This window comes from Clavelina lepadiformis, chromosome 3 (genome assembly GCF_947623445.1).
Source record: "Clavelina lepadiformis chromosome 3, kaClaLepa1.1, whole genome shotgun sequence".
Lineage (NCBI taxonomy): Eukaryota > Metazoa > Chordata > Ascidiacea > Aplousobranchia > Clavelinidae > Clavelina > Clavelina lepadiformis.
In genome coordinates this window covers 14237117-14250051 of record NC_135242.1, presented here as the reverse complement: position 1 = coordinate 14250051, position 12935 = coordinate 14237117, and the positions used below count along the sequence as shown (strand labels likewise).

Sequence of the window (12935 nt, the reverse complement as noted above, 5' to 3'; positions counted from 1 at the left end):
ATAATAACCAAAAAAAGGCTCAGCTGATCTGATACAGAACTTTATTTCTGCCAATTAACTCATTCGGGTTTGCTTCACCAGGGCAATTGGACAAATTCAAGTTCATTTGTCCTGATAAAGCTAACCCGAATGGGTTAACGAACTTCACTTTAGGTATCCGCACTGAGTTTACTTGCGAACACCTACAATTAGTTCAACAAAATAACATTGGAAGCATCCAAAACACTACTAAAAGTCTTTGAATCCAATTGCCATGGCTTTCCCTATTTGCGATGTCCTTATGAATTCATAACAAAGGTTAGTCTATGAAGTTATGACTGACTTAGACCACGGTACACCATAAGTTTTCACTGCAGCGTTTTTGCATGTAGGTGGTTTATTAGCTTAAAATTTATTTTTATTTATATCTAAACTCGGATAGCTACAAAAAGAAGTACAGCATAATATTCTGTGACAATTCTCCAATCTAATTCGACATAATGGGGTCCTGTAATAGTCGAAAAGTCTTTAGCCTATTACGAACTTGTCATATTGAACCAAATACTTCAGGAAGTAATTATTTATTGACATATTAGTTTATCAAACCGAATATTACATCATTAGTTCCAATACCGGCTTCACAAAAATGTATGTATTAATATATACATTACTTCAGTTTATCATAGCAAAAATATTGCATATTTTCTGAAAACTACTGCAAATTTTATGACAAATCCCAATATAATAGCAAGCAAACAAACAATTCCGTAGCAATATAATCAGAAAGAAAGTCCTTACAAAAGAACGAAAAACCTATGGTACGAAAAGATTTTGGTCTGCTTATATCTTTATTTATTACATAATGTCCATCAGCATTTTCAAAAAACGTTTTTTACCAAAAATTGCACTAAACAACACTGCTACGGTTAAACAAAAACCTATACGAACGTCACAAAAGCAGAAACAAAATGCAACTACGATTCCTTAGTTAATATTATTTATAAATAATCACAACAACGTGGTTTTTGTGTTAACCACCTATTCGCACGTGAAGATAAGCGCGTTCGTAACAAAAATCATACCCTAAAGTTTCTTGCAGCATACATTTCAGATTCTTGAAACTGAACTTTTCTAAACCGAAAATGTTTGATAAATGAACTTTAATTGTTTCATTCAAGATACAGTGCATATTGAAGTATGGCTGTATAAATAGTAATACGCAACCCATGCATTCACACAAGTGACAAAACTTTCATGACAAAACGTTGCAAACTTCAAGTTGATAAGACAATAATCACAAAAATCGACCGTTTTGGCCATGGGAGAACATTAAAACTTAATAGAAGAAGCAATAAAAGATTATATAGCCCAGGACACTGATCATCAATCATAATAAAAATCAAAACATAAATCAATGAAAATCATAAAATTATTTTCAAGAAAAGTCAGTCTTTACATACATTTTCACTCTAACATCAATAAGTGACTGACAGTATAATAAAATCTACACGGTAACGACAAACATCACACGTAAGATATTTACGTTAATTTTTAAGGATTGTGAAGTAAAAGTAACGTGAAGATTCGAACACGAAAAAATAATTTGGTAAAAATACAGATCGAAACATGAGAAAATTGCACAAGAACATAACAAAATTATCATTTACAAAAAGCGTCACAAAATCATTTCCTATTTAGATTAGACCACTTTGTTGAAAAGTTTTGGCAATGTATTGTTGGTTTCGCTTATGCGGCAAGATCATCAAATCCTGCAACAGCATCTTGAAGCTTTTTCACAACCTTAAAATACACAATATCATTAAAAGAGCACGCGTGTTGTGCATGGTGTCTTCAGTATTTCAAACATCTATCACCAGGACGATTTTAGATAAATCATTGCAGACATATAATATGCAGAAACTAGTGATGGGGCAATTCTTGAATTCTTGCCCATTCAGATTTGATTTTTAAATCTCAAAAGATGTGGATGCAATATGATCGTTTTCTATTTTTCTTACCAAATAATTAATAAATGGGTTATTATTAGGGCAAGTTTTTGCAACTTTTGCAACTTTTTTTTACAGCTTCCGGCAGCTTCCTAAATACTCAGAATTTATGTAGTATGATGTTTTAAGCTGTTTGTAGGAATTTTATATTGCAACTTTTTGCAACTTTTTTCTATTTTTCATGCAACTTTTTACTGCAACTTTTATTAAGTATTGCGCAAAATGTAACGGAGTGATTTAAAAAACATGCTATAAAACTTTTTCTAGTATGTTTCTGTTCTGTTTGCTTTGCATAACAAAGCATGAGATGAGAGGCATGAGACAGTGGAAAATATGTGTTTATGCCAAAAAATGCACTTTAGACTTAGGGTGTATGTAACAGGATATAGAGCAGTGGTTCCCAACCGCGGCTCCAAGCTAGCCTTCTTGCGGCTCTCAATGAGCCCTGAAAATCCCACAAAAAAAAATCTATTTATAATAATTAGGGCATTTATTTTTTGACTTGTCGAAAAAAGTCAAAAATTGGTCTAAATTTATAGCGTTAGGTCAAAATTGTTTACAAATTTTTCATTTTACATCATACAGTTACACCTTGTAGCCTACTTTATACTGTTGTGAATGGCCCATTGTCTACTTATTGTGAATCATAAACGGCCTCCTGAATCCTAAACCACAATTGCGCCTCGCTTTGACAAAGTTGTTAAAGCTCAAAGCCAATGCCAAGTTGGACATTAAATTGATTTGTGTTATTTTTCTTGTTAGTGTTGCTATTCTTTGGTACATGCTTTAAAATTTTCGTTATAATTTCTTGAGTGTTTTCATGCGGCTCCATACGTACTCTGAAGTTTGAAATTCGGCCCCGACACCAAAAAAGGTTGGGAACCACTGATATAGTAGAGGATATATGGTTTGTGCAATATTCCAGTATGAAAGAGTATCAGGAAAGCCTAGTTGAAATGCAAAATTTCAGGGATTCCATGGAGCTATTTTCGAGCAATTGCATTGTTAATAACTTTTTTACATACAGAAATAAACGAAGAAACTGACCCTTTTTTGAAACCCATACGCCTCCTAAACAACACCAGAATCAAGAAAACATGTAGAAAACGGTTAACAAACAGGACTCTTATATCTTAAAAAACAAAAAATTTTCCATTTTGACTCCGATTTACAAAGAAATATATCTTCCCTTTTCTGATAAAGATTAATTATCTCATGAAACAGAAAATAAGTTATAGCAATTAAACAAAGGCCTGCAAGACTCTTTATGATTAAGACACAATGCAAAATATTACCAGCCTACCTCTTGATGAAAAACAATCTGCTGCTCTAAAAACTTCTTTGTGTATGACGCAAAATCGCCAACACGAAACTGCTGAAAATGGTTGATTTCAGCTGATGCAAAAGAAATAGGGTCAGTGACATATGTTTCATAATTTGGAAAATAAGATAAGCATTTCATTGCATAACCTCATGTTACTAAATTTATTAGCGTTATCTTGTATATCAACCTTGAACGGCATAAGAAACTTTTTCTGTTCTTGATGTAGCGGCTTCCATTTCCTCAGTAGAGACTTTGTTTTCTAGTTGCAATCTTCTCACTTCTTTGTTCTTGTCTAAAGCACTCTACAAACATTAGCAGGAGTATTAAAATATCACATAAACGAAAAACTTGTTAGTTGCGGTAAAAAAATTGAAACACTTACTTTTTGGTTGCCCAGAATATTAGGAAAAGTAGAGAGAACCGCCTTATATTCACCCAAACCACCGAGAAAAGGATACCAATCCTGCTTCGGTTGTTCACTAAACAACGTACCAATGGCAATGTAACAATCGCCAGTATATTTCATTGCTGCTGTCAACGGTTTTGAGACTGAAATGTTAAAAATAGTTCAAAACCAGGCAACCAAAACAGATTTTGATCCTGAAGCACACTCCACTAACCTTCTCGTTCATCCAACTCGAATGAGTCACTCAAAGACGTAAATATTTGACCCAGCTTATGAAAATCTCTTTTATACTCTGCAAAACCATGAAACTGCTGGTTTAATTTTCAGTTGTTTAATGAAGAAGGAAGGAAAGTAGAGCACCTATCTTAATTTAGCAAATACTTACGTCCAGTACATTTTTTTGTCTGGTCTATTCCATGGGCAATGAGCTGTTTGCAAGCATCATCCATACTTCTGGTAAATTTGAATTGTGTATCTAACAGCTGTTCCCTACAGAAGACAAGAACTACATATAAAAACTGACTTGCTTTTTTATTAATGTTTCCAACATGGGTTTTCCCAAATCAGAAACATGTTTCTTTCTCATTTTCTACTACAAAATAGTTTCATGCTCATAGATTTATGCTCAAATTTATGCATTTGTTCATGATAAAATGTCTAATTTGACAAACAAAATGTTTGTTGGGGTAAAACAAGTGCTGAACTAACTGAATTACACAAAGCTGAATTAAACGAAAAAGAAAAGATTAAAATGTTAACAATTCTGTCATTATTGACAAAAATATGATGAATTAGGCAAGTTCTACTGCATCACTACAATAATGTTGAGTTTATTTTCGCACAAAATTCATTTTTCTCAAACGCTGACAAAGACTGAGTGCAAATTCATATACTATAAACAAAAAACTAACTTTAAAAAGATGAAGTCAACTTACGCCAAATTAAGGTCGAGTTTCTCTGTGGGATTTTCAATCATGTTAAGAAAAGCGCCACTCACAGCTTCATCCTTCTCTGCTTTACGCTTACCAGCTTTCCAAGCCTTGAACAAAAAACTAACTTTAAATGTGATCTATTAACAGAGACTGTCATACTCCGACCTAAACTACAAACCTTTTCGTTGTCTTGAGATTTGATGAAATGTTGTAAAACTTCAGAAGGTGATATAACAGGATGTAGAGAAATTCTGTTGATCCACAACTCAAGCTGTTTTCTTCGTTCTTCAATAAAATCTTCCTCATACCGACCTTAAAGATATGACCTTGGTAAGTTAATTATTTGCTATATACTTTTTCTCTTCATTTGTCCAGTATCAGTAACTTTACACTATTAACAGCACAGGTAATGTGTAAAAACATTTCAAATCACGTTTCAAAAAGTTGAAGTTTATTGGGTTATGCTGTCATCCAAAATTTGCAGATCGCGCATTCCGAGGGGGACGCAGTGGGATATGATATGCTCAACAATTTGTTGCACCGCGCCACACTCACATGCTGCAGAGTATGCCTTTTCCCATCTATAATAATCCCCATGTCAGTTCACAAGTGATTAAATTGCCAAGCCTGGCTTGACTTTCCTGTCACTATGCGTTTGATTTATGTCTCACCCAACAAGCAGCGCTGACAACAAGTTTCGGCCTTGTTCTAACAATTGCAGTAAAACGAGGACAAATAAGAGATAATAAGTAAAACAAGTCAATTTAATTTATTTTTATTGCTTGTATACAAATATTAATAGAAGATACTACCAGGAAAAGGTTGCAAAATGAAAATATTTTAAATATGCGACAAGATAAGCAAACTTGCAAACATATGGCAAACTTGTAGCTGATCCACCTTATGTATAAACATGTACTAAGATTAAGCATTTACCAATAACAATTTACCAATTTTGGTAAATCACCAATTAATGTAGGCTTACTAAAGTAACGTAACAAAAATGAAAGGTAAATAAATTTTAGAAAATCAATTAATAATATTTTTCTGTGCCAAGCATCTTTTTCAAAAGTATGACGTTCGATTTTATCTTCTCATAAAATTCACCACACGTCAAATCAACATTAATTTTGAAAATGATGAGAGCTTTGACATTTTGTTCCAGCCTTTTGATGAAGCGTTGTGGTAACCAAAAGTGGCCTCTTATGCAACTATAGCAAACATAGAATCGGTGCCAACATTTTTAAAGGATGTTACACGAGATGAGGATGCAGCTGCTTCAACTTAGGTAATGCTTTCTGGTAACTAAATGGTCATTAACATCTGCACGTCCGCCATGGCTGATTGAAAACACAGAACCACATCGATTGCAAAGCAATTTACCATTACCTCTGTCTTTCAAATGTGGAAATGATCTCTGTAGATCATTTGTAAACTTAAATTTTTTTGGGAGTGATGTTAATTTAGTCACACAAATATTAACTCAAATTTTAGTTCAAAATATGCAGGATTTTGCGCAGACTAAAATGCTGCTTCTGACTTGCAGTTGCAGTGTTGACTGACTGGGTTAGACAAGTTAACTTTCTGAACTGATTGAATATAGGTCATAGTGACGTTTCAACAAGCATAGTAGAATTGCCATTAAAAGATTGTAACCGCAAAAATACCCTAACAGATAATGCTAATTGTTAAAATAAAAAATTTGCTCAATTAAACTCCTTTGTAAAATGTCATTATAAAAAATATTGCATTTAACGTAGACTATTGTAAATAATTCTATCTTTAAAATGGTTAAAAAGTAGTGCTTGAGCTGTGGATGCAGAAAAAACTCAATGGTTAAATAGCAAATTCCAGAACAAACTGATTGAGTGGGCGGGACACTGGGACAAGCCCTTAAAACCAGAACGCATGGCAAGTCTACTAGTAAGGAAGGGTCCAAAGGAATCAACACCGACATTTGAGCATGGTGGCTCATGTGGTTTCAAGTAAACAGCTAGTAGATCAGCCATTAGTTCTATACCTCAATATCCAGTAACATTGACATATGGTAGCTCATGTGCGAGACACACCCGAATGGGCTGTTACATCGTAATACCCGCCTATGACCAAACCTGTCACATGATGGTCATGAGGAAGAATAGCAGGATGTTTTTCTTTGAATGATACTGGATATTTTTCCAACCTTCCACCAAGTCTAATAACATAGTTGACTAATACTGGACTCAGCTTATTGAAGTATTGTCGTCTGGGAATTATTGATGTAGCACAAACTTCACCCGTCAGAACTCAGCATTTATAAGCTCTTCAACAGTAAGCTTACCATTTGAAACAGCTTCCTTCTGGCACAGTTAAGCAATGAATCTTACCAAACAAGCTGTGGCACTTTTCAGTTGGTACAGTATTTGATTATAGTATCTCAGAAACAGCTTCATGATGGGTTTGTATATGTAAGTATGAACAGCAAGACTCCTTTTCTTTAAAGGTTGAAAGTCTTGAAACATCCCATTTATATTTTCCGGAGTCTTCGGCCAGTGATCCTCAGACTTCCACAAGGATGTAGGTCCTTTCAACCAAGTGCTTAATCTTATGAAATTGTTCAGAAAAACACCACCGGATGCCAAGTCTGCAGGATTTTATTTGGATTCGAGATGGTGTCACTGACACAGTAGAGATTGACTGTATATCTTGGCTAGGTAGTTTGTGACATAGACAGGAAAGCGTTTTTGTTCATTGTAGATACTTTTTCGCACAGCATTAAAATCCATCCAAAACACCGAGTCACAATCAGAATACCAAAGCTGCTCTTTAAACCATTTATCTGTTTTCATAGCCAATACTGAAGCAGCGAGCTCCAATCTTGAAATACTCCCTCTTTTCAGTGGCACATCTTTGGATTTTTCACAGAGGAATGAACAACAAATTTGTTCACAGGAACCAACCACACGTAAGTATGATAAAAAAAGCCATAACCTTGAAGTGAAGCGTCATAAAAATGGTGGATTTCTCGTTTGATGTCTTCGACATGAGTTGATCTTAGGCATCAGGGAATCATTATTTTCTTTAACCGCGAGAACAGACAAATCCATTCTCTCCAGTGGTTAGCATGCACAACTGGAATTTCTTCATCCAAAGATAAATTTTCTTGTATAATGTTAATCAAGCAATCATTAACCACAGTTCACAACCCCAACAAAATGTTGTCTAAGAATGCATATGTTTTTGCTTCTGATGATTTTTAAGTCAGTTAATCAAATTTCTGGCTACTGCAGTACGTTCAGCAAGATTATCGCTACCATACTAAAGGATCAACTTTATATTTGTTAACAAGGTAGTTGTAAATTACATTATTATTAAACATTTAAAACAGGCATGTTTTACAACATCATAAATTTTCCCTCGCCTCAAAAATAAAAGTTGGTGGACATGTGTTGATCATGTCAAATCAGATGTCAGATGGTCAGTTTGTCCTCACAACACAACCAGCAATTATACAAAGAATTTAATTTTAGGAAGATATCTGAGCAGAAAGACATAACTAAAAATGTTAATATCAATCAGAGTATGAAAGCGTTCTAGCAGAATTAAACAATATTAAACATAATTTACCAGTTATCTGTTTATCTGGAAGAGGCGGAACTGAAATTACTACTCCAAACTTGCGCACTAACTGTTCATACAACCAGTCAAAATGCTTGAAGCGCCGCAAAACTGCATTATCAGTACCCTGAAAAAAAATAAACAAGGCAACCTTTCAACTGTTTTCCATGGTTTCATAATAAACCACTGTGAGATTATTTGGAAACTCCCATAAATTTTACTAATAATTAATATATATTCATTAAACACCAATCATCAACGCATTGGAAAAAAGTATGCAATTACTAATATGTAATAAAATAGTGTAATATTGTCACACACTGTTAAAGAATATTATTCGTTTGTGTTTAAAATTTTACTGAAAACTTGGTGCTTAGACTTTGCACAAGCCCAATCATAATTCTTGCAATCATATAGAAAAAATACAAATAACAAAGTAAACAACTCAAGCAAATTAAATTTGTTTAGGTCATAGGTCTGTTGTCAAATTAAGTTGCACTACCATGGCATAAGCAATGATTGAAGAGCAGAAAAACCAAAAAGTAATATGAAAGACGCATCCAGCAGGAAGCAGGCCAGTAAGGTTCCCTAAAATGGTACTGTATACTATGGAAATTACACACTTGGACAAATTATTTGGTATTAATTGATAAAACATGTGTAAAAATTCTAAATGTCATTTTTCTACGCCTTCTGGTTTAGTATCACTGATTCACTTCACTATAATACCGCAATAGGAAGGTGCACATGGTATTTATTCTGGACTGTAAAAACATGAATTGAGTATGATGTCATATCACTGTTACACAACAATTGGTTACTTCTTCCGCTCACAACTAAAACAGTCTTGCAAGACAAGGGCTCAAACCATTGTAAGGTTGATGAAGTTTTGAGTTAAGAACTGTTTATGAAATCTGCAAAATGCCAATGTAGATAATGACAAATAACTTGTAGTTACAAAGATAAAATTAAATTACGAGAAAAAGCGAAAATAGGGTAGTTGCTAAGTGTTCAAGTTATGTAACTACTCACGCCAAAACTTTGTTTTCATGAGAAAAACTGATATTGGTCATTATTACCTTGAAAGAATTTCTGACATTCATGGCAGGAAAAACGCAATTTATAAGAGAAGCTATGAATACTAAATTTTGTGCTGTGAAAATGCATTTTGTTACATCTTGTTTCTAAATTTCGTATTTGTGAATTGTCAAAGTTTTACTTATTGTACGAATGTCTTTAGTCACAGCATATAATTTCATTACATTTCAACCAAAATAACAAGACTTGTGTTATTGTCACGAAGATTTTAGTATACTGTCACTGTTTACTTTTGTACCTTTGGCTTGAGCTTTAATGTGTATTCACCATCTTAACTTACACGTATAGGTTATATATCTTTTATACTCTTACATTCAACATAAATAGATTTCACAAATTATCGTTTTCCTGACTTATTGCAAGAAAATACTCACAATGTTTGCTTGAAATGCGTTTTAATTTTGTATGGTATTTGTTTGTATCCCCCAAAGCACTAATTTCATACAAGCGCATGGTTTGCACTGATTGCTACTAAGTAATGATGACTGTTGCATACATTGGTGCCAGAGAGAACATATAGGCAGAGATGGTTAGAAAAACGGTCACATTCCGAGTTACGCTGCTTTTGAACCTTCGTCATTCCCTTTTTATAATTGCATGAGTACCGTCTTAAAATACAAGTCGTTTATTGCAACCTGTCGAGTATTTTATCTGGTTGTAGCGACAAGACAATACAATATTTCTCCGACTAACAGCTGCATCTATTACACTGGTCTACAAATTTCAACTTTTTTTTTCAGGTTTGGGTTTTGACAACTGATTGTAGCTAATTTTGGGGCGCTGAATCTGAAAATGAACTCAGATTTTCTCTATCACATCAAGTTTTCTTTCTATCGGTGTCATTATTTTATGAAATTGACCAATTTTACCCTTTTTACAATAAAATGTCAAATATAATTATTTTCTGACAGCTATAAACTTTCAAACATAGAGATATTTTTGCACTAAATTCATAAATTGGTTCAGATTTCCTCTAAAATAAAAAAATCCTGTTATGATATCATAATAGGACATAGTTGAAATTGCTGGCGTAGAGTTTTTCCATGCTGGCTTGAACTCCCTGTCTTGGCTTCTCAGGCGTTATCTGTGGGTCAGCTGCTATCTCTGTGCAGCTGGAATATCGTAGGAAGACAGCTGGTGGGAGTAGATTTGACTTAGTAATAAATTCTTGCTTAGTAAGGAAGATTTATTTAGAAGTTTCATAAAGCACATGTACACTGTACAGACCAACATCAGAGTTCAAGCTGAAAAGTGGTTTGTAGAAGGAAAAGGTATTTTCATACTATATAAGTTTGAGTTCAAGTCGGTTAGAGTTTTTGGTATAGTGGTGTTTCTGTGGAAAAACTTGCTCTTAGAAAACTACTAACAAAGAAAGGTTATATTTGATCTCAAGCTATGTCTGCTTCCAGCAAAAGAAGAAAATGTTGTAATGATCCGGATATATTTTGTTACATTTGTGGATGCTTCATGTTGAAGTCTCAACAATGCAATATTACCACGTTTGTAAAAAGGGCATACCTTGCTTACTTTAAAGTCAAGTTAGGGGACCAGGACAAAAGCTGGGCTCCTCATAAAGCGTGCAAGACCTGCGTTGAATGTCTGAGAAGTTGGTCGCAAGGAAAAGGTTCACAAATGAAATTTGGAATACCCATGATTTGGCGAGAGCAACGAAGTCATGTTGACGATTGTTATTTTTGTCTTGTTAGTGTGAAAGGGTATAACAAAAAGAGTAAACATCGTTTGAAATATCCAAATCTGGATTCGGCATTGCGGCCAGTTCTTCACAGTGATGAAAAGCCACTGCCAGTATTTATATCACTTCCAGAACTATAACTATACTTATATCCTTCCATTTTTTGGGAAACAGAAAAGCAGAAAATTATAAAGATCTCTTAAGGGAGCTACTGCTTAGTTTTGAAGATTTGGGATGCAGGATGAGCATCAAAGTTCACTACTTGAAGAACCATGCGGATGAGTTTCCAGAAAACCTTGGAAAAGTTAGTGAAGAACAGGGTGAACGTTTCCACCAGGATATTAAAATTATGGAGGAACGTTATCAAGGTCGGTGGGATTGTCATATGATGGCCGACTATTGCTGGAGTTTGAAAAGAGAAATTCCAGATGCTGCTCATAAAAGAAAGTCCCTCAAAAGAGCATTTTTAAGCTTATAAGTGAAGAGTTCATATTTTATGAAAGCTCTTTTGTTGACTGTTTCTGAACTCGCCCTGCCCAAGTCCCTTTGAGTCAATCTTTATTTTGGCACTTTGCTATTTCTGTGTGTGTCTTCAGAATTTCTGCACTCCGTTGTCTATGTGCATATTGTGTGAACTGTAGGCTATAATTCAGATAATACCTTGTCACTGTCCTATCGACAGGTTCGTCAGCATAATGTAGCGTTTGATGTTATTATGGTTGCTCTTTTGTATGCCTATTTTTTATTCCAAAACATGAAATTTTAATAAAGACAACGCAAATTTGTGTGAATATAATATAGAATGCTTGTTTGCTAATTAAAGCTAGATTATTGCAGGTAAAACAGTGTTTATTGCATCAGAATTCCTTGTTTTGACAATAGAGGGGGGGCAAAAATTGATTTTTTTCAAAAATTAGGGATATTTCATATCTCAAAAACGTGATGTGATAGAAAAAATCTGAGTTCATTTTCGGATTCAGCGCCCCAAAATTAGCTAAAATGAGTTGTCAAAACCCAAACCTGAAATTTTGTGTAGACCAGTGTTATTTCTTAGTTCTGATCATTTTGCGCAGCTTTTATTCAGATTTTATTCTAATCATTTTGCGCAGCTTTTATTCAGCTTTTATTCTGATCATTTTGCGCAGCTTTTTATTAATTAGATCACCAGATGATCGGATTTTGTAACTTTGATGCTAATTCTGTTTATAATATAAGCGTCAGGTTTATCTAATCCAGTTTTTCGTATGTCTTTCTTTTTTTTTATAGTGTGTTAATCAACACTGTATTTACGACAAGCAGAGTACCTATTGCAGAAGTTAATACTTGTGAGCAACTTTCAAAAGACTAATACTCTAACATCATTTGGCTTTTACTAAAAAGTGGCTTTTAATCATAAAAATATAACAATCTGCAAAAGCCTGGCAGAACATGTCAACAAATTTCCTTTACATTATGACAGTACTGAAACTCTTCCAGGCCACAAGATTATCAACGGCACCATTATTCAAAATTCACAAAACTGACTTAAAGGAAAAATGGGGTATGATTTTCCTTTCGCTCAACTGCTGCAAACAAACAGAATATGATTGGATACGGCAACCTTGCTCAAATGAAGATTTGACAATGTCTTGCATTAAATGGCTGTTATTGATAAAGCTTGGATTAGCTAGTTTGTACCAGAGTTGAAATCACATTACAAAGGAGACAGAGATTTTTCCTGACCAATTGCGGAAAAAGTGTTACAAGATTTTACCAATTGTGATTTTCTGCAAACACTGCAAAAAATGACATTGTTTGCCCTCACATCTCAAATGTTGTAACCAAACAACTACTTAATTGGGAAATGTGACATCATCTTCCCTACGGTCCAGACATGAGTCCATCTGACTTTGACAACTTT

At 34.2% G+C, this 12935-nt stretch overlaps 1 protein-coding gene across 2 annotated transcripts in view; it reads right to left on the bottom strand.

Annotated features, from left to right (window-relative positions):
* Nucleotides 1–544: 544 nt before the first annotated feature.
* LOC143450682 (sorting nexin-33-like) overlaps nucleotides 545–12935 on the bottom strand; it is a 33434-nt gene continuing 21043 nt past the window's right edge. Inside the window, exons 12-20 of one of the 2 annotated variants that reach the window (XM_076951327.1) lie at nucleotides 8254–8371; nucleotides 4826–4959; nucleotides 4651–4754; nucleotides 4101–4204; nucleotides 3930–4007; nucleotides 3692–3858; nucleotides 3497–3611; nucleotides 3289–3380; nucleotides 545–1779 (exon numbers count right to left, since the gene is read on the bottom strand). In XM_076951327.1, coding sequence (XP_076807442.1) covers nucleotides 1726–1779; nucleotides 3289–3380; nucleotides 3497–3611; nucleotides 3692–3858; nucleotides 3930–4007; nucleotides 4101–4204; nucleotides 4651–4754; nucleotides 4826–4959; nucleotides 8254–8371 — 966 coding nt within the window. In that variant the 3' untranslated portion in view covers nucleotides 545–1725. Of the gene's footprint in view, nucleotides 1780–3288; nucleotides 3381–3496; nucleotides 3612–3691; nucleotides 3859–3929; nucleotides 4008–4100; nucleotides 4205–4650; nucleotides 4755–4825; nucleotides 4960–8253; nucleotides 8372–12935 lie in introns of those variants that run through there. The other variant, XR_013114762.1, reaches the window with a different exon arrangement.